Below are 21,123 nucleotides of genomic sequence, written 5' to 3' on the forward strand. Positions count from 1 at the left end.
TTTTGCCTTGAATGACTGGTAATTTGGTGACAGAGGCGGACCTGATTTCTGAGCAGTGTCATTTCAGGGAATGATGGTTAATGCGCACACCTCGTCTCATGAAAGCCTTGACCTGTTTGATGGAATTTCTGATCAGGCTCAGAGACTGTCGAAACGCACCGTTTTTTACACCCATAGTTTTTATCCAGGGAAAATTCGTGTTCAGACCCAATTTATAAATAAATAAATGTACTAATATCCACTTAGTTATTCAAATCGGCTAGGGTGAACGATTCACTGGAAGATATGGGGTGATGCATCTTCAGGTGTATCTGTAGGCTAGCCTATTTGACAGTGATTCAAGATTTTGATTCGTAAGCTATAGTTCATAAAATAGACTAAACATGTCCGAAATAGTGGGATTTTTTTTTCAAGCGAGTTTTAAATCTCACTGGAATTTGCGTGCCACGCACTACCAGAAAATACTCAGTTACGTGAACACAGGAGGCCATGCATTAGATTGAATACTCATGTGCGTAAACTGTTGCGCACCGACGCAGTTTTGTCGATTGCGTTGTAGCAAGGATATAACCACAGCCTGCTACGATTCCACACAAACATTTACAGAGCCGTGCGCTGTTGCATGCGCAGGATTTAGATGGTCACGAGCAACCATACGGCCAGATTAGCAGTTGACCCGCAGGATTTGTTACGCACCTGCTATCGCTTCGGGAAAATGCCGGTGGTAAATGCTTGCATCTCTTGCTGATTTTATACTGACAGATAAATTAGTTTAACATATTTTAACATATTTATATTAAATACAAATAGCTTTTTGTTAGATGCTAAACAAGGATGTTTAAATATGTCCTGTACAATTAACTAGTATGCCTGTCCTTCGTGCAGAAGTTGCTAGAAGACAACTTCTAATGCTACATGATGGACTCACTTTACAGATATTCCAAGAAAGTCCTTAAAGTGTGGTGATTTCACTATCTTTTCGTCTTAAAAGTGTTTGTGTTACTAACAACTACCTGATCATCAAAGTTGCGTAATCCCATAACCAGCTAGAGGATGACTGATGGCAGAAATATAGCCTAGCGCAGTGGGCCAAGGACTAGGCTAACCTATGAGCCTGTCCTTGTACAGCCTACCTTGCCAGTGGATAACGGATTTACCTGTCTCAACGAATATTTCTGTCGACTTCAGTAATAGTTTCTACCATGAGGAAGGTTTTTTTTAAACCAGCGAAGTGCTTTCCCTGGATTGCGAATGTCACTTTATATGGATGTTTATTCGCTGGTGGGGATTTTGTACACCAGTGTATTGCTCACAGAGATGAAATAGACTGGAAACATACAAGAAATGTCGCAATTGTAGCTTTCAGCTTCCATGGTAACTTCAATTACTTCTGGTTGCGTGCGCTGGAGCGTCGATTCCCGGGAAAGTCTGTCGGCATGATTCTTCGCAAACTGCTCCTGGACCAAAGTTTTGCATCACCACTTGCAACGAGTGTGTTCTACACAGGTAAGTTAATATGTATTATCTGTGCAGTGTGTCAAGTAACGTTATGCATCTCCAACGCGTAATTACGCGTAGCCAAATATAGCCTAAACCTATTCACTGGTAATTTATTGGGCTATCGGGAAATGTACAATAACCTTGACAATTCATCCTAAGGATAAAATGGCTATGCATCATGCTTGCGTCTCTCAATCGAAGGACAGCAAAAATGTCACTGCAAACTGAACTTGGTCCCTGGCGTCCCTGGTGTAGCCTTAACGCATCTCTTTAATACAGCCTATAGGTTTATTATTGGTATATCATGAGAAGCCTGTCAGAGATGCAACGCTTAACTTCCGGCAACTGTATCATGCTCTCAACCTTCACAGGAGTAAGCTTCTTAGAGGGCAAAGATGACATTTTCGAGGACTGGAGGGATAAATTCTTCAATACGTATAAGGTAAGCTGAAAACTGTTCCTTTTAACTCTAATGATTAAGCATTGGACAGTGTCTGAGGAAGGAGGTAGGATAGTACTAGGATAAATTCATTGATGTCAGTGGTGTGTTGCCTGAGGCCGAATTAGTTTCCCATGCTATGCTTGAGCCCTTGATAATTGCTACCTCTAGTGGAGGTCAGTGAAGTGTGTGACCTTGTGTCTTTACTAAATGCTCATAAGGAGCTAATTGCAACTGATTCAGGTCTCTGTGTTTTAATTTTTTTTCTTACTTTTGTTTTTTTTCCCTCTCAGACTGGACTGATGTATTGGCCATTCATGCAGGTAAGTTATGTTATTTATGATGCTTGTACATAATGAGTTGTTTAATTCCTATAACTGTTTAAACTGTTTCAGACAAAAATAAATTAAAAGTAGCACCTGATGTTACTGGATAGCCTGTGCAGCCATGTTTTAGTTTGAGTTATGTACACACAGTATGTCTTTCGTTTGGTTTTGTCAATGTTGATAATCTGTCTGTGTTTCTCAGTTGTTTATCCTCCATTGTTATCTCTTTCTTCCACCTCTCCTTTGTCTCTCTTGCACATGCACGCTCGCACACACACACACACACACACACACACACACACACACTCTCTCTCTCTCACACACACACACACACACACACACACACACACACACACACACACACACACACACACACACATACATTCACACATATGCATACGCACAGTCCATGTTACTACAAAATGAGAGAAAGCAATGGAAATCTGATGCACCTTTTTTGTGTGCAAGTGTTAAAGAGTACAACTAACATACTTCCTCTCTCCTCGCTTTAGTTCCTGAACTTTGTGTTGATGCCGCTGTACCTGCGCACTGCATTCATGGGATGTTCTGCTTTTGCCTGGGCCACCTTCCTCTGCTTCTCACAACAGAGCGGTGATGGCACGGCAACCGTTGCCTTGGCATTCCTCATGTCTCCCAAAAAGTTTCTTCGGGCCCGGAAACACAAGTCAGATGAGGAGGAGTGATCTATCCCCCAAGGCACATCAAGAAACACTTCAGCTTGTGCCTTCACTCAAAGACTCTGATATGATCTGATCTGATGTACCTGTCAGATGAACCTGTCAGTATTATTCCCTAACCAACGGTCACCAGTCATTCACCTGTCAAACATTATTTTGTATTCATTGTTATTTTTTGAATGTCATTAGTGTGTTAAAAGTCATTAATTACTGTACCTGTTGCAACTGTCTGCACGACATTTCTGAAGTAAAGTTGATCAATATTCCAATGTTTCCATTTTCCAAATACTTGAAATGTACCTGTACCCAAATGCAATGTGTTGCCATTGACCCAAACACCTTACCCACATGAAAGAAGCTTGTGAACAGTCTGCAGTGTTTTATCCACTATCTTACTCTCTGTGAAAATCATTATCTTTGTTGGGGCATTATACACATCAGCTCTTCATTGTAGCACATATTTTGTGGTGTTTTGTGATATTTGTTGATGTAATGAAATGGCAGTTTGTGACCACAACACCTGCTTTTTTTAACCTCACTAACCAGACCAGCAGGACTTCATTACTTTATGCACAGAGGCCAGAGTCCTCAGTTATTTTATCAGTGTTCCAATGGAATGTGTTTCTAGATTTAAAGTGAATGACCACTGTGTACGGTACACAGTGCAACATCTGGATGTTCCTACAGCTCTTTTACCAAGATGCAGGGTGTAGACCACATCTTTTGTGATGGCGATCAAGTGTGGCTGGCAATGAAGGTCAACTTAAGGTCTTCAGATGGTGCTGAGTATTTGAATAATCATTGGCATTTTTTTTTTTACCTTTGATTATGTGTTGTTTCTTCCCATATTGTGTGATTAGATTTATATGGAATTCTGAGGGTGAGAAAACAGAGATTGTATGGTCTTCAGTAAGGACACTATAGCACAATTAGCAAACCAGCTTACCATTTACTCTGATCATTCCTGTGGATTACCTGAATGACACGTTGGCTAATCTTGGATGGGCCAAATTGTCTGGTGTGCTTTGGCTGTCCTCCACAGCTGACCTTTGACTGAGGAAGAAAGTATAAGCTTCAATTTTTGATGCAGTTCCTTTTGTTTGTTATTGCAGAACAACCACTGCACAAGCAGTGCAAATGCATAGATGCAACAATTTGCCTTTCCAAATTTTTTTGTGGAATGATTGATATGTAGTCGTTGTGGACTGGAAAAATAGAATGAAACATCAGTTGTCTTTGCTGTGTTATTAGAAATGTCAACCTGAATAAATAATATAAAAAGTAAAAAAGTCTGCTGTCATCACGCTTACAGTCCCTTCACTGGTAAATGTGATACCACATAGCCTAGAGACGAAGTCAAACAAACCAAGAACAAGGTTTTATTTACATTCATTACCAAGGGAGAGAGAGTGAGGTTTCATATATTCGCTGGTTTAAGTATCCACAGGACAACAGTAAATGGCATTGGTCATTCCAGTTTACATGGACCACACTGAATCAGATCCCAATTAACCAGGGGCATAGCCAGAGGGGTGGCTCTGGGTGGCACGCAGGTGCCAGACCAAAATCTTATAGTCTACAATTCGCCATTAACAGTCGAAGGCGAGACCTTTCTTGATGCACTTGCAGCCCGCTAGTTTGACATGTCAGGGTTCAGACATTAGGGCTGTCAAAATAACTGATTAATTTAAATCAATTAATTTGAGATAAAATAACTGATTAAAAAAAATTAACGCAGATTAATCGATGACCTTTGACCCGGAGCCATTCTAGTCAGTAACCATTAGACCGTAAAATGGGGAGACGAGAATGTGCTGCCTGGATCATTGATTGGAACATTCACTTAAAAAAAAAAAAAAAACGGCCTGACGGTGTTAAAAAGAAAGTGTTGATTAAAACAAAGTCCTCTGCCATGTCTGCAGCACAGAATTTGCATATCACCGGAGTTCGTCAACTCTTCAGTACCACATTACTGCAAAGAAATAGTGTTGACATTGCGATTTTGCGATTACATTTTATATGCGATTAATTTAGATTAATTAATCACAGAGTATGTAATTAATTAGATTAAAAATGTTAATCGATTGACAGCCCTATCAGAAATATAAGTAGGCCTAATCTAGCAAATATGCTTGCAATTATAGGCTTCATAGTTTATTGTTTTTAGCATGTGAGTTTACAGGCCTACAGGCTACTGCTTGTGCTAACATGCAAACATATCTATTTATGTACCGCATCTGCCAGGGCCCATTTATCTTAGCACACACACAACCCAGTATTTGACATAGACAATGTTAGATATAAATACTGTGCAGGTCATGTTAGATATAATTTTTGGGAGCAAAGTTGATAAAACTATGTGTAATAAGATGTATTTTAATGGCGTTTACAAACGGAAGTTCGAGAGGAGCGTGACGGAATTTGCCACGCCTCCTTCTTCAATTGGTCAGGTTGCTTATTTGCAGTCTACCTGACGAATTTGCAGCATCGGCGTTACACCGCTCGCAACCCACCACCTCCCCTTACGCCTCCCATCTTCTATATAGGTAAAGAATAAAGGGGTGTGTATGGTGGAATCCTGCCTGACTCCTGCCTGTGCAGACGACTCTGGCACGATTCCGCAAAGCACTTCAGGACCCTGGCCAGAGACTTCGCCATTTATGTTAATTTTGGAATGTGAACTATGAAACGCAAGTTGGCTGCAACCCTTAATATTTTATGGATTCATTTAAATTGAGGACAAAATAAGACATAAACCCCTGTGTGTGTGTGTGTGGGGTGCACATGACAACATAAAACCATCCAAACTAAAATACCACAATAAGGCACCCCTGTCAAAGACAACTTTGAAAGGTAACATCAGCAGTTGAAGACTTCACAAATGTAATGCCGAACATCTGCATTTTCCAAACAAGTAGACCAGGAATTTTGCGTGTCTTACCACGTAGGCAGCTCACCATATTTGTTGGCCTGAATGCTGGTATTGGTCACAACTTTATGAACATGTGAAATTGTGGGTTTCGAGGGATAAGGGGTAAGCTATAGGGACGGGGAAGAATGACAAGTGAGATTGGGCCATAGGGTCTGTAGCATTGTGAATGCAATATGCTATGGTAGATAGCTGGCTTGCAGTTTTTAAGGACATAAAGCTATAGCCTAGTTTAGATTAAGGTTATAGTCTTTAGTTGGTGTTTATTTAATTACTATTTTGTAAAACATATTTAAAGTATTTAGTTGACAAGCGTTTGCTGATTTGTATTTGATGTTGGATGATTTTGTTTAGCTCTCTGCCAAAAAGACAAAAAAAAAAAGCAGGTCAAATTATTTTGACATCTAAAAACAGATGGCTTAAGTTATTGTGGCCATTTCTTGGAGGAGTGTTTTTCTATTTTCATTTAATAGAATATAATATATTTTATTGTCCCCATGAGGGAATCTGTTTTAGCACAGCATAACCCTGTGATAGACAATGTAGATAATTAACTTTGACACTTTTGTTCATTTGTATTTGCATTTTATCCAAATACAAAGAAATCTGATGTGAGCCATGCATGGTCTTTGTCCTTCTTTGTCCTTCAATTTATGAGTATGGTGTTTGGTGCATGGTTTTACGCATGCGTGTGTGTTAATTTAACAACTTGAGCCTGTTTCTGTTCATCTATGCCACCCTTATTAATCAGTGCCCCACTAGGCCACCCTTGTTCTTCAAATCTCTAGAATCACCACTAATGCTGACATTCTGAGCTGATGGCCACAAGGGTGCATCCAGCAGCAGCAAAACATCCCCTTATCTTTGAACACATAGAGATATCAGGAACAGTACAGGGACAGAATCACACACAGGAACAGAGTCATGTATGTGGAAGAGCACATAACAGAGGAACATGCTGACTTAATTGTGTCTTTCTACCACAGAGAACAAGCACATTCATGACATGCACTCTAATTTCAATACAGTTGCATTTGACAGCCTGAGTTTTTTCCATTGTGTGGTTATTTCAACAGCAGCTGGGCTGGCCATGACCATTTCATATGTCGCCATATGCGTTTTTCTCTCTGACTCTGACAGCTTTAACTTCCACATAGCGGTTTAAATTCTGAATAGAGATGCATGCGGAAGCGCAGTAAACCAACTCGTGTGCCTTTACTATAGCATCGAGTTAAATGCTGGCGAAGTTCACCGTTGTTACGACAGCGCATCCCCACCCTCCATGGCCACTCCTTCGTGCCCTCGCGCAGGTAAGCGTGTGGTGAGTTTCCTCACCTGGCTCAGTATACACAGGCTGTAGTAAAACGGGTTTCTTTTGAAATGCTACGCGAATTAAAAAACGGACAAAAGCGCTAAAAAGAATGGCAGGAGATGGGAATAAACAGAACCCAAACTCTTTGGACATGGAACCTGACTTTGGGGGGTTAGGACGATGTTCCGGTGCATTTTGGCTTGCCGTTGCCTTTGACATATTTGGTTTGGTCATTCTTCTTCTTGGTGTCTTTCTTGATGTATTTTTCTACGACTTTCTCATTTATGCTGGAGCAATCATTATCTTCCTAAGTCTTATATGGTGGGTGTTTTGGTATACGGGAAACATCGAGGTCGCACCGGAGGACCTGGAGGATGACATTGGCTTGTTGAAGAAGAAAGGGTTGGCAGGCGTTGTGAGGCGACTCTCCAGTCGTCTCACAAATGGAATAGGTCGGTCTTTCAGGAGGAACGGCGGGGCAGCTCAAAGCCACACCGGTGCAACTATGACAAGAACTGGCCACTCAACTCTAGCCCGAACGGTCCCAGTGGCAGTCCCAATGGGCTCCGAAGAAAACGTGCACACTGTATCTGCAGCAATTGAAGGAGAACCACCTGTGCTAGATATTACAACGGAAACATCAGCCATATGAGGTCCTTATGCCATTCGCCTGTTATTTTAAGACAAGGTATGTAAATATAGGCTATAACACAATTCCTGCCGTATGCAAATAGGTTAGGAAGCTTTACACACACAAAACGTAAGTCATGAAGTGAACTGTCTGAAAAGGAAACTTGGGATATGTTCAGTTAATAATTAGTCAACATCAGCATAAAGGGCAAGTCAAAAGGGCAAAGGGATTATAAATTGTGTCACTATATATTTCTATTCAAGTGGCGTAGTTGCCTGAAGTAAATCTAAATTAGGCCTATATTGTTTTCACTGTCACTGACCTCTTTCTTCTTTATGTAACCCCACAGGTTGACGACACAGAACTGTTTTATTTAAGTGAGATGACTTCTGACCCTCCACTTGAATTTTGTGAGATGTTTACGATTTTTTTAAAACATTTTTTTCTTTCCCAAATTATATTTTTATTTCCCTAATCATTTTAGATGGAAATTAATGTGAATTTGACAGTCGTGGTTTGAAGAATAATTCGAAAAGACCTTTTTTGCTTGATGAAGATAAGATGGGTGCCATAAAAAAAGGCAGATTTCTCTCTACCTTCTGCAATAACAATGCTATATATTCCCTCCACACCTCAACGACCTTTGGTCAAATAGGCTGGATTTTCCAACCTAGCTTCCTCTTATCTCTGTTTGCTCACCTCTCATTATCTTCAACTCAAACTGAACCATCATGTTTTCTATTACAGCCTTGAAATTCCATTTTTAAGATGCAAAATGGATGTGTGTTGTTTTTTTTTTTCTTCAAATAAAATGTTTTTATGTCTCATTGAAGCTTGGCATTTGTTTTGCCACATTATAATTTATGCAAGATTGCCTGTGTGAATAATTAATGTGGTGTGAATGGTGTGGGCACAAAGTCACGCTTGATCATTTACAGAATGTAATGTTATATGGGTTAACTTTTCCGGCATGACATCAGACTTGGGGAAGACGAGAAGAGTTTAGCCTTTGCATGAATGCGCCCATCATAACTTCCTCATTGTTCTAGGCCTGTGATAGACAGATTTTTGTATAGAGATTTTTAGCATATATGAAAGTATATGCAGCAATAATTTCATTGAGAACCACTGAGAGAATTCTGAGAATAAGAAAAGCAGCACATTTTTTTTAAATTCCCCCCTTTATTTTGAGGGTCATAGCCTAATAAAATGTCTGTATTATTATTCTTATAAGAAGTTAAGTATTTTTGTATTATTCTTTTTTTCAGTTGGCTTATGTGTTGATATGTTGGTATATGATGGTTGTAAATAAAAATGTTCATTTCACAAAATAAATATGTTTTATAATTTCTTATTTATTCAAACATTTCATAGAATATAATAGACTTTGTTGTCATGTCAGGCCTAACCAATAAAATAGACAGTACAATCTTGTTTTATTAGTAATAAGTAACACAAGAGGAAATATGTGAAAAGCTGCCAGGAAACAGTCGCAGTCTGACAGGATCATCTGTGGTCTGAAAGTTCTAGAGCCAAATACTGTAGGCCTATATGTATAACAATCCCTCACTGCACCAATAATAAGCATAGTAACTCCAAAAAACTAAAGTCTTCCTGACTCTCTTAGAATTGTGACACAAATATTGGTGGTGTGCCACAGGGTTCTGTCTTAGGACCACTGCTATTTAGTCTTCATAAAAATGATCTGTCAAGTTGCTGTCCACCACATATCCTGCCAAATGTATGCTGATGATGCAGCTCTGTATGTATGCTAAAGACAAAAATCAGCCTTCACAAGATGTCATGAGTTATGTATGTAACTGGCTTGAGAGCTCTCACTTACACCTCAATGCCGAAAAGGGCAAACACCAATACAGACCCCAACCTCGAATAAGCTTGAGGTTGTGCATGAATTTAAATTGATCTTTGACTCACAACTTGGCTTCAAGCAGCAAAAAAAGGTTTACCTGTTCCTTAAGAAACAACTTAAGCAGCCAAATTAATGCAATTATCATGTCACATATGACTGCATAATGAGCTGGATGACGGCCTGTAAGACAAGCTTTGGATAGATAGTTTTAGAAAGATAACGCTAAACATACCACTGTCAGATTTAAAAAAAAAAAAAAAAAAACTTGAATTGCGAAGCTTGAAAAATACTGTTAAAAACATGGACTTTCCAGTATTTTAAACTTTTCATTGTCTAGCCCCATGCATGCACCTCCACTACAAGTTTATATTGGAAAGGTCAGTGCACACAGGCAAACCAGAGCAGGCTCTAGAGGGGGTCGCTTAGTTCAGAAGTTCAGCCCTTTTTGGCAGGTGATCCTATTTTGTTTTCACAAAACATTGGCGACTCCAATCATTCACAACATGTTGTGAGAGAGCACATCTCTTCTCTGCTATAATATAACATCCAAATGATCCAATTGAGAGTGGTATTTTCCCCAAATGTCCTAGCAAGATCATTTGTTTGTTTGACTAACACGCATGGTTGTTTTGCTACTTTGTTTAGAATGCTGATCAAGCATTATTGGTTATGGTTATGGTTATGGTTATTTTGCAGATGCCTTTGTACAAAGCGACATACAAATAAATAACAATAAATGCCTCCGGAATCTCGATAGCCTGGGTGTTCCAATCCTGCCTTGCACGGTGATTTCATTCACGCTGCTAAGGCAGTCTGGAAACTAACACCCACATTTTTGACCGAGATAGGGGACCAATCACAGAACAGGGGAGATAGCAAGACCATGATGAGCTATGCACAGACACATTTGATAGACATCCGTGGTGCCCAATGAACGGATCTGGGCATTTTTTCAATTATGAGAAAATTAATGTCTGGTTGCCAGACACGTCTCATTTGAGAAGTGGTGCTAGGCGCCAGGCTAGAATATCGACGGAATTATACGGATCACTCCCAAAATTAATCGTTTCTTCCTTGGGTCATGTCCGACCTTCCCTGGAAATTTCGAAATCCATCCATTAGGCCTACTTTTTTTGTAATCTTGCTAACAAACAGACAGACAAACAAACGCCGGTATGAAAACATATACCTCCTTGGCGGAGGTAAACTAGAGGACACCTGCAGAAGTGGCATAACATAGCTGAACCCTGTTTGTGCACTGATGATTTTACCTCTCCACTACTCTAGATGGCAGGGTACCCTTTTGGTTTCATTGTGGTACCAGATTTACGGTATGCTTTGTTCTATGGCAGGCAGGTTTAGTGAATGACGTGTTTCCTGTTGTGAAAACCTGAGCATGTCGGCACATGTGTTATGCCCGAAATTGTTTACTTTTTCGTTATTTTGAAAGGATTTTTTGTTGCCATTTATACCCGTCTTTGTAAGTATAAGTGAAATATATTATCATAGCGTAGTAGTATAAGTAGTAAAATGTAAAGATAGTGCAGTGTTACAAAATCTCAGCTGCGATAGGCTACGGTAGCGTTAGCATTCTGCACGTAAACTTAGCCTACCTCACACACTTAACAAACTAGTTTAGTTTCTTTGTTTGGTGAAGTAAGTATACTTCTTATGGTACATTCATGTAAATGTTATAATCATTTTCATTGTCATTTCATAGAAAGTTAAACTGAGCTGAGGATTCGAGTCAAGACCATGGAAGTGGACGGTCGGGAATTCCTCAACACTCCTCCTATGAAAACAGTGCGCTTCGGCGATACTGTTGCCAACACGTTGGCTAAATTTAAAAAGGTATTGTAAAGTGTGACAGTATGGCAGAAATAACATACATGTAGTGTAACTGTTGCATATCGAGAGAGTTAGCATTTGTCTTTGAACTCAATGCCGTGTTTTTGTATTGCAGGGTGACAAAGGAGATTACGAATTACTCAAGCATCAATTGACAGACCCTGACATAAAAGTAGGTGACAAATTTCTGTAGACCTACCTACCTAACACAAGTACATATATATATATATATATATATATATATATATATATATATATATATATATATATATATATATATATATATTATATATATGTATATTGACAAGTATTGTTGAATGTGGTAGTAACTTTTAGATATAATTGCTATCTCTCTGTAACCAGGACGCTCAGATAATAAACTGGCTGCAAGAATTCAGGACGTGTGTCACTCAGTTAAACAAGGACCACGAGCAACTTATCTACGTTGTGTTGGTAAGCGAGCGACCCCGGGGATGGAATATTGCAACCAATTACAGAGATTAAATATATGGAATAGGCCTTCATAAAACTGTTATTTGTCATGTTCGCAGCGACTTCCTTGGCTGGGACGGAGTCAAGCTGTGGTGGATGAATATCTGTCTTTCCTGAGCAACCTTGTATCTGCCCAGACTGTGTACCTCAGGACTTGTCTTAAAATAGTCGTCTCCAATTTTACGCCTGGTTGGTGGTCATCTCACCTCTTCTTCCACTTGGTCTTATGGTTTTGACATACTATTTATGACTTTGCACTGGTCTTTTTTGTAACCTCTCTTTTTTTTCCCCGTAGCAAGAGTGCGAATCCGGGATGGCGATGTGGATATTTCTGACTCCGATGATGACGATGAAAGTGAGTACATCGGAGTGAGTCTGGCATAGAAGAACATGGAATGATGTTTGATGCTTAAATCAGAACTCATTCTTTTCTCTTCTTGGCAGATCTCCCAAGGAACTTTGAGCATTGTCATCAAGCCTTACAAATAATTTCAAGATATGTTCCATCGTAAGTATCCTCTCATAGTTTGCTGTTTAATCATGCAAAATTATGTAGTTCATACATTAGTTCTGAATATGTCTTATTCTCAGTGGTTGACTTTTTTTGTCTACAGAACAAGTAGATTCTTGATGCCAATTCTCACTGATAACTTCCCTTTTGTTCAGAAGTCTTCAAGAACTCTTGTAAGTAAGAGGTTGCCATGATTCTGTAATGTTACTGACAAAATGTTTGACAAACATCAGACGGAAGTTGTTATTTTGTTTTCAGGAGTGTTACGTTCATAACCTGCTAAGAATCACAGTGTACATCCCAACTCTGCGACGAGATATCCTGGAACTCCTCATCAGTAAAATGCTGACACTGGATGTGAGTGGCTCAGTTCTGTTTAACTTGTCTTCATATAGCACTGATGCTGATGTACTGTGTTGGCCATTATGTTTGTTAGTGATACTGTTTGATAGACTAGTTGCTAATCCAGTCACTTCCTGCGTGCTGTGTCCTGTCTGTAGTTGGTGCACTGTCATTTGCATCCATTCATTTAGCAGATAGCTTCTATCCAAAGTGACTTGTTATGTCAATAATATTACAAGAGCAACTCAGGGTTAAGGGTCTTGCTCAAAGGCAGGATCCAAGACTGGATGCTACTGGAGGCTACTGCATTCTAGCCCAGCTCCTTAACCACTACACTACCACCGCTCCGGTGTCATGTACAAGATTGCAATTTTGATGATGTAGCTGTAGTAACCCCACTGCTGTTCCTCCCCATTGGAGCAAAGACTTCACCTTCCCACACAGTTAAGAATCATACTAAGTGCACCCTGAGAGCAAGTCTTTAAGCGTTGTGGGGCTTTGTCACTTGGAAAGCTGGAAATAAGAAAGAAAGAAAAAAACATGTGACACAAATTGGATGTAAAACATTCTGTATTCTCAAAGTATAGTGTTTAATGTGTGTGTGTGTGTGTGTGTGTGTGTGATCTAGGTGAGTGCGCCCCGTGCTGAAATCGAGGACATGGAAGAGAACGCTGAACAGAAGAGCATGGAGGCATCACAGGACGAGTGCCTGTTTGATATGGTAGGTCCGTGTAGCTCCGCTGTCCTTGGTAGGAAACCCTGCTGCACAGCATGCTATTCACACAACAGGGCTTGCACGGGTGAGTCTCCGGCATAAATCGTGAGCCCTGACACCACTCTGTCCTTGACTCTGAAGCAGGGCATTTTACATGACTGGAGGCATACTAATGAAAGTGACTGCGACGCTCTTTGACGTGAACCTGACACGTCTGCAGGATTTTTAGAGGAAATCCAAAGCCACCGCATCCGCACTAACACCTGACATAAATCCCAAAAGTCCCACTCCCGATAGTGACAAGTCGCGCCTGTCCTTGTGTGCCCTCTGCTGCCCCCTGCAGGATGAGGACACAGACTCAGGTCTGGCCCCCTCCCCTCCGGGCTGCACAGGGATGGCCCACCCTGTGGCTGACCGCCTGGACATACTGATGGGCGTCCTGCTCGCCTTCATTAAGGATGTGTGCCACCAGAATGGTAAGGGACACAATGTGGGCTCTGTGCGCCATGATTTTACACCCAGTTGGCATTTACTGTAATATGAACCATTTCAGCAATATTTGTGTCTTAAACCAAATGACATCCCATGCAACACGCTCAGAACACATAGCAAAGTTTAAAGGGATTCTGGGGGTCATTCCACCTCCATGCATCAGGTAAGAAAGAGCTGGAGGGAGCCTGATGGTACCAATGACAAGTCAGAAGCCGAAGCTAAACAAAGAGGCTTTTTTTGGGGGGTATCTCTCAACCCCATTATGCCCTTATGGACAGTGAGACTCCGTATAGTTAGAATAGAATAGAATAGAATATATACTTTTTTGATCCCGTGAGGGAAATTCAGTTCTCTGCATTTAACCCAATTTAACCGAATTAGTGAACACACAGCACACAGTGAACACACAGTGAGGTGAATCACACAACCCAGAGCAGTGAGCTGCCTGCCCAACCAGCGGCGCTCGGGGAGCAGTGAGGGGTTAGGTGCCTTGCTCAAGGGCACTTCAGCCGTGGACTGGTCAGGGATCGAACCGGCAACCCTCAGGTTACAAGCCCAAAGCCCTATCCAGTAGGCCACGGCTGCCCCCTAGTTGGAATTGATCTAGAACAAACAGACTGAACTTGCCCCAAAACTATGCTGAAAAACTTCATGCTGAAACCTCTGCTTCCCTGCGGCAGGTGTGCTGGAGCTGGAGAGGACCAAAGCTCTGTACCGGGACCTGCTGGCTGTGTTTGACAAGCTGATTCTGCCCACGCACGCCTCCTGCCACGTGCAGTACTGCGTCTTCTACCTCTGCAGCTTCCGCCTGGTGGGTATTATTGACCAAGGGCGCAGTTTTACTGTGTGGTTCCTGGTATTGAATTGCTGATTCATTGGTTTAATTGTGTTTATTTGTAATGTGTGTGTGTGTGTGTGTGTGTGTGATTTGTGTCTCAGGGGCTGGCTGAAGCGTTTCTAGACCACCTATGGAAACAGCTGCAGAGCCCATCCCAGCCGTCTGTGTTGAGACAGGCAGCCGCCGGCTACATGGGCAGCTTCCTGGCACGCGCCAAGTTCCTGCCCGTACCGTAAGTCTCCAGCCCATCAAAAGTTGTGGGTTCAATTCCCGGCTTCCACTTTTGTGTCCTTGAGTAACGCGCTTAACCCTGAGTGGCTCCGGGGAGATTGGCCCTTGTAATATAATTTATTTATGTATGTGTTTTTGGGATAAAAGTGTCCTTTAAATTAATATAATTAGAAATGTATTCTGAGAAGTATGTGTCGGTATGTCTTTTTGTGTGGGTTCCCGCAGTCAGAAATGAAATGATTTGTGAGAGAGACTGAATTAGACCACCCCGTGGTGGTCTAGGGTGAAAGTGTATTTTTTTTGCCACTTACATTCTCTGTACACGGCCTGTTTTGTGGGACATCCTTGGCGTAACTCGGTGGCTACAAGGCGAAACAGAACTCTGCGTTTCTTGTCACTGCTTGCACGTGACCTCCATCTGCCCACTCATCTCGTCTCGTCTCGTCTCTCCTCAGCACGGTGAGGGCGTGTCTGGACCTGCTGGTGCCGTGGCTCCATCTCTACATCGACAGCCAGGACGCCAGCTCGCGCTCCTTCTGTGACGTGACGCTCCACGGGCCCTTCTACGCCACCTGCCAGGCCATCTTCTACACGCTGGTGTTCAGGCACAGGGCCCTCGTGGAGGGTAACATGAAGAAAGGTGAGTTCAGAGAGGAGCTGCATGTTGCACTGTTGTGTTTGGAAGTGAAGAACTGAGTATAGTTATATTGAATACAGTGATATTGACTTCAGCATTGTTGGTGCCTTTAGGGCTGGCGTATCTGCAGAGCCTGAATCTGGAACGTATCGTCATGTGCCAGTTAAACCCACTCAAGGCCTGCCTGCCCGCCATCACCAACATGTTTGCTGCCATCACCAGGTATGTAGGGCACAGCATCTCTGTTAACCTCTTCCCATCACCCAGAGCCCTCAGGCAACTGGCAACAAGCAACTGTGGATGTTCACAGCTGTGTTAACAAAATGATCTTGACAAGATTAAATTAGCTTTAGTTCCTTTCTTGCCTGTTCCCCGCCTTCATTGCTGAACACACTGGTCATTGTTGTTAGACTGTGCAACACACGTCAGCTGTTATTGTTAGTTTGTTTTCAGGAATGTTGTGTGTAGTGAAGTATCATGTGGGCCATATTGTCTGTTATTATAGAAAAGCATTCTGAAAACGGTCATCTACTAACTATTAACAACGATGGGAAAGCTCTATTCATACCGAACCTAAGCAAATGGTTGACGTAGCCCATGCTAATTTCTTCTGAACTATAAGAGCTATTAAGGGGTAATGTTGTGGTCTTGCAAGGACTGAAAGGCTTAACTATCCCCTTGAAGACAGGGAGCTATTACGAACCTGTCCGACCAGTCCAAAGCTCCGTATAAAGCCCCCTGTCCTCTGTCCGCAGGAAGTACCAACTCGTCTTTTGTTACACCATCATCGAGCGCAACAACCGCAGCACGCTGCCCGTCATCCGGAGCTCAACGGGGGGCAACTCCGTGTCGGCCAACACCAACCCTCTGGACAGCTTCTTCCCCTTTGACCCCTATCTGCTCAAGAGGTGCGCTGGGAAGCATGTACTCCTCTTGCAAATACATCTCACACATGCCACCAGCTTATTTGCTGTCTACCCCACAGTTAGATAAGAAGAGACACTACTGACACAGTAAGGGATATCTGGTTTTCGAGTGAAGTTGGAAAAATGGAAAATGGAAAAAGTTCAAGCTACAAGTGGTATTATATCATGAAAGTAGGGCATTTAATGGTGATTTCCTCATCTCAAAAAATGTATTGAAACAAAGACTAACACCCGTAAGTCAAATATCCCTGACTGTTTTGTGAGTAGCGTATATACACCCTAACCCTTCTCTTCTCTGTGTGCACTAACCCAGTCCGACATGTACGTCATGTGCGTCCCTCTACGGCCCTCTATCCGTGTGCTGATTCAGTGCAGTGTTGAGTGAGAGGGGGAGTGGCCACAGTAGCTAGTGTGGCAATAGCCATTGTGTGCATCATTTAATAGTATAATTAAGCTGATGATGCATGGGGCAACGTTTTGAGCAGTGTTGCTGTGCAATGCTCCTCATTGTTGTGGTTATGGCATGTTCACATTGATATTGGGCAACAATTACTTTTCTGGAGAACTGGAATCATCAGTAGGGAAATCGTCATGATCATGCATCACCTTTCAGTGATCTCTTTGGCAAACAACGTCAAACTTGGCATCGCACTGCACCTGTTAAGTTTGAAGTCAGTCGGACAAATGGTTCAAGAGATATGGGAATAACACACACACACACACACACACACACACACACACACACACACACACACACACACACACACACAGACCTTCCAGTCATTAATAGATAAGTATTTCTGTTTGATTGAGAATGTGTACAGTTCACTGTGTAGCTTGTATAAGAGTTTGGTTTTGCAGTGGTTTAACCTTCCTCCCGCTGTTCCCAGGTCAGGGAAGCTGATTGAGCCCCAATATCAGGTGTGGGAAGAGCCCTCCGACTGCATGGCGGATGCCCCGAAGAAAGATATCAGAAAAGTAAGTGCAATTTGGAGGTGAAACTTGGCTTTCAAAAGCCATGAAGCATGAACTGTTTGTTTGGTGGTAGCGTCATGTGGATTGTGCAGAAGCATATTTGAAATCCTTCTGTTCATTCCTCCAAGAGCACTGTGATTTATAGCAGTCTCAATGTTTGGCCTTGAGCCCTGTGGCTTGTGTTTCCTTGTTCAGCTCCGGTGATAAATAGTGTGGTTTCATCGACACAACCCTCAATTGCTGTCTTAGCCTGCAGAGAGATTTGGAGATGTTTGAGTTGTTTTTTCAAAGCTTTGTTTTTTCAAAGCTTGTTGCATCCTGTTGATTACTAAACACACACCTACGCTATGCTACAGTATATTTACATGCACAGCAATCTGTCTATTCATTTAGTCAGAATAAGACAATATTGTTATTATAGACACAACCACAACCAATATTGTTATTATTGTTGTTCACATGTACACAGCACAGTTTGATTACATTTTGAACCGATCAAAGACGCTTGATCAAGGTTTTAAAGGTTCTGTAATTGGCAATTTCACAGTTTGTTCTGCTCCGTAAGTTGTAATAGGATGTTTTACGGTGTTGGTTATGCATGCAAATTATATACTTCAATAACGTGATTATAATAAGATCAGAATACTCCACCTCAAAGTGACATTCGAGTTGAGGTCATCACAAAATGTTGTCCACGTTGGCAGCGTGTTATATGGAATATAATATTAATCGTAAACTTGTAATGTTTAAACAAATTTAAGAGTGGTGGTAGCATAGTGGTTAACAAGCTGCGCTAGCGTGCAGTAGCCCAAAAGTGGTTAAATTCCTGGCTTCCACCGTTGTGCCCTTGAACAAGGCACCTAATCCCAAATTGCTCTGGGGCCAATGTAATCCCTTGTAATGTAATTGACACATGTAAGTCACTTTGAACAACAGTGTCTGCTAAATGAATAAATGTGACTGTAATGTAAACTTACCCACTCTATGGAGAGCAAATACTGTAGTACATGGGTAGTACCATTAATAGCTCATAGTGTTGTCTTATTAAATGAATAGTCATATTTAATAGCACACAACACACATATGATATGAAACGTTCTAGAATTCTCTTGCCCCTAGGCAACCTCACACTCTGGAATGCAAGCACTGCAATGCATGCGCTACACGCCCCCTAATGGCCTGTGTGTTTGCTGCCCTCAGGCCTCGGTGGATGAGGAGGACGACTTCCTGCGCGGCGAGACCCCCCTGGACACGGTCATGGGCATGACCCCCGGCTCCTACGAGGCGCACCTCCGCAGCCCCAGCAGCGTGGGCTCCCCGCCGCTCGCCTTCCTGCAGCGGCCCTTCTGAACCGCCGGCCAGCAGGTGGCGTGATGTGGTCATCCCCCCTGCAGAACGCTCTCAGAGACGAGGGACGCGGCATTGAAGGTCACTCTCAGCCCTAAAGCTCGGACCTTTGTGTCACGAAAGCTCCAGTGCAATCCATGCCGTGTGTGCATGCACACATGAATGAATGAATGAATGAATGAATGAATGAATGAATGATTGAAGGAATGGATGCATGCATGCGTATGAGTGTGTGTGTGTGTGTGTCTGTGTGTGTGTGTGTGTGGGTGCTCACAAATTTGTGTGTGTGTGTTGTGTTAGTGTGTGTGTGTTGGACACTAAACCCCTATAGACAGGTTTTGAATGGGGAGTTCTGATGAAATGGGCCTGTTAAGGACACATGTCTCTCTGAAGTCAGGTGGCCTGTCTCTGCTTGAACATGCCCGTATGTCCCTTCTGTCCGCCCAAGGGATGCTTTTACTCCGGACCGTCATGATATTATGAAGAGACATGAATGGGGAAATACGGTACTTTGCTTTTCACAAGCACACACACCGGCCTGAAGCTGATGATCTCTGGCTCCGTTTCTGGAGCTGTGATCTGCAAAACATGTATGTGAATGTTTTACAAATGGATCTGTAGCTGTCCTCTGCATCTGTGGTCACTATGATCACCTCAAGGACGTATCAATCAAGGGCAAAGGTTGTGTGCCGTGCTATTTCTGGAATCTCAGCATCACTGATATGGAGTCAGGAATCCCTTAAATATGGATACGGGATGATGGAGTAGGAGTCGGAAATCCCTTAAATATGGATTCGGGATCATGGAGTAGGAGTCCGGAATCCCTTAAATATGGATACAGGATCATTCATAAGTAGCAGTCAAGGCTGGTCCATGATCAGCACTCTTACGCTTCACTCCTGATGTGTAGAGATTCAGAGATGTAGATAATGTTCTGTTGAACCCGATACAGGTATGAATCTGGATTGTTATCTCGTAGAAATCACATAATGGGTAATGCTTTATTTATAAATTGTTTATAGTTTGCTGTTAAGGTTAACAGGATGGTTTATAGGACTTCATTCATTCTGTAGTTCTTGCAACGTTTATAACAGAGTTCACTGTTGTTAACATGACAATTAATAAGACATAATTGTTTTAATGATTTTCATAATCAAAAAAATATGTAAATAATGGTTGACATTATTGTCTACTTGTATTTTCTTTTACAAGATATGGGAACTATGAATGTAATATAAAAACGTTGAGTTCGTTGTAAATCCCAGACTTCAAATCCCTGTAACATTGGTTGATATTGATCAGCTAAAATATTTATTTACAATGTACTTTTGGATTTACATTCAAATACAAATACTTTGATGACTGTAAATAAATGGTCCTGGAAAAAAACCCTTCATGGTGCAGTCATCATGTTCACAATAACCTATGGATGTCTTCCGATTGCAATGTTCTGATTTATCTTAATTTATAGATTCTGTAACAAATGTTGGATTGTTGGAATAACAAGCTTTATTAAAGCTGCAAACACTCTCCGACTTGCTCATGTAACTTTACACGTGATGAAACTGACACCCAGATGCAGTGAAGCAGCGTTAAGACCGCCTTTGCAGCTGCATGTAGCATGGGTTTATATAAAGCAGTGGTCAGGGCAAGCTGTTGTGTTTGACTGGCTGCACACGAGTGCTCGGCATGTGTTTTGCATGGAGTAGTGCACAGCTAGAGAACCTGACCCCTCCCGCCCCCTCACCTTGAAAACAGCCACCACTACAACTCGCCAACGAAAAAATGCACAGTGCACAAAACTACTAAGAGCACTCCCACTAGCCAGCTATTTAGAAATGTTCTGAGTCCATATGTTCGCAGAGACAACTTTTCTGTACTTACAACCTTTTTTGCATCAGGAGAAACATGAATATTTTTACAGGAACCAGGAGGCTTTCCCCTATCATGATGTAATATATTTTATGTTGCCTTATTGCGCAATTGGTAGGATTACATTAGGGTAAGTTTTAGTGACAATAATGTGAGCTTGAGTAGTAAACAGTAAAAAAACTAAAATTTCAC

General features: G+C 41.8%; 3 protein-coding genes across 5 annotated transcripts; all 3 read left to right on the forward strand.

The window, feature by feature from the left end:
- Nucleotides 1-610: 610 nt before the first annotated feature.
- mpv17l (MPV17 mitochondrial membrane protein like) lies at nucleotides 611-4,163 on the forward strand. 2 transcript variants are annotated; one of them, XM_062531217.1, is made up of 5 exons: nucleotides 611-724; nucleotides 1,360-1,506; nucleotides 1,872-1,942; nucleotides 2,233-2,262; nucleotides 2,778-4,163. In XM_062531217.1, the coding sequence occupies exons 2-5, from the start codon at nucleotides 1,437-1,439 to the stop codon at nucleotides 2,967-2,969; spliced, it is 363 nt and encodes a 120-aa protein (XP_062387201.1). In that variant the 5' UTR covers nucleotides 611-724; nucleotides 1,360-1,436; the 3' UTR covers nucleotides 2,970-4,163. The 2 variants fall into 2 exon arrangements, with proteins under 2 accessions (XP_062387201.1, XP_062387200.1); XM_062531216.1 differs by having other exon boundaries at nucleotides 711-1,506.
- Nucleotides 4,164-7,182: 3,019 nt separating this feature from the next.
- si:dkeyp-72e1.6 (transmembrane protein 238-like) lies at nucleotides 7,183-8,271 on the forward strand. Its single transcript, XM_062532707.1, has 2 exons — nucleotides 7,183-7,892; nucleotides 8,185-8,271. The coding sequence occupies exon 1, from the start codon at nucleotides 7,314-7,316 to the stop codon at nucleotides 7,854-7,856; it is 543 nt and encodes a 180-aa protein (XP_062388691.1). The 5' UTR covers nucleotides 7,183-7,313; the 3' UTR covers nucleotides 7,857-7,892; nucleotides 8,185-8,271.
- A 2,797-nt stretch (nucleotides 8,272-11,068) lies between these two features.
- Nucleotides 11,069-20,551, forward strand: rrn3 (RRN3 homolog, RNA polymerase I transcription factor). 2 transcript variants are annotated; one of them, XM_062532708.1, is made up of 18 exons: nucleotides 11,069-11,185; nucleotides 11,426-11,556; nucleotides 11,669-11,725; nucleotides 11,917-12,006; nucleotides 12,105-12,234; nucleotides 12,341-12,400; nucleotides 12,490-12,553; nucleotides 12,660-12,729; nucleotides 12,815-12,913; nucleotides 13,527-13,619; nucleotides 13,957-14,089; nucleotides 14,786-14,916; nucleotides 15,045-15,175; nucleotides 15,630-15,814; nucleotides 15,925-16,033; nucleotides 16,567-16,719; nucleotides 17,628-17,715; nucleotides 18,913-20,551. In XM_062532708.1, exons 2-18 carry the CDS (start codon nucleotides 11,461-11,463, stop codon nucleotides 19,060-19,062), a joined length of 1,839 nt encoding a protein of 612 aa, XP_062388692.1. In that variant the 5' UTR covers nucleotides 11,069-11,185; nucleotides 11,426-11,460; the 3' UTR covers nucleotides 19,063-20,551. The 2 variants fall into 2 exon arrangements, with proteins under 2 accessions (XP_062388692.1, XP_062388694.1); XM_062532710.1 differs by having other exon boundaries at nucleotides 11,074-11,185; nucleotides 11,430-11,556.
- The last annotated feature ends 572 nt before the right edge of the window (nucleotides 20,552-21,123 follow it).

This window comes from Sardina pilchardus, chromosome 3 (assembly GCF_963854185.1).
Source record: "Sardina pilchardus chromosome 3, fSarPil1.1, whole genome shotgun sequence".
Lineage (NCBI taxonomy): Eukaryota > Metazoa > Chordata > Actinopteri > Clupeiformes > Clupeidae > Sardina > Sardina pilchardus.

Excerpts from the sequence above, each read along its gene's own strand:
- mpv17l (XM_062531216.1), top strand. The coding sequence starts at position 1,203 with ATGAGGAAGGTTTTTTTTAAACCAGCGAAGTGCTTTCCCTGGATTGCG. Across the intron at positions 1,507-1,871 it reads AACGAGTGTGTTCTACACAG|GAGTAAGCTTCTTAGAGGGC; the intron begins GTAAGTTAATAT and ends CAACCTTCACAG. Across the intron at positions 2,263-2,777 it reads TGTATTGGCCATTCATGCAG|TTCCTGAACTTTGTGTTGAT; the intron begins GTAAGTTATGTT and ends TCCTCGCTTTAG.
- si:dkeyp-72e1.6 (XM_062532707.1), top strand. The coding sequence starts at position 7,314 with ATGGCAGGAGATGGGAATAAACAGAACCCAAACTCTTTGGACATGGAA.
- rrn3 (XM_062532708.1), top strand. The coding sequence starts at position 11,461 with ATGGAAGTGGACGGTCGGGAATTCCTCAACACTCCTCCTATGAAAACA. Across the intron at positions 12,914-13,526 it reads GTAAAATGCTGACACTGGAT|GTGAGTGCGCCCCGTGCTGA; the intron begins GTGAGTGGCTCA and ends TGTGTGATCTAG. Across the intron at positions 15,815-15,924 it reads GGAGGGTAACATGAAGAAAG|GGCTGGCGTATCTGCAGAGC; the intron begins GTGAGTTCAGAG and ends TGGTGCCTTTAG.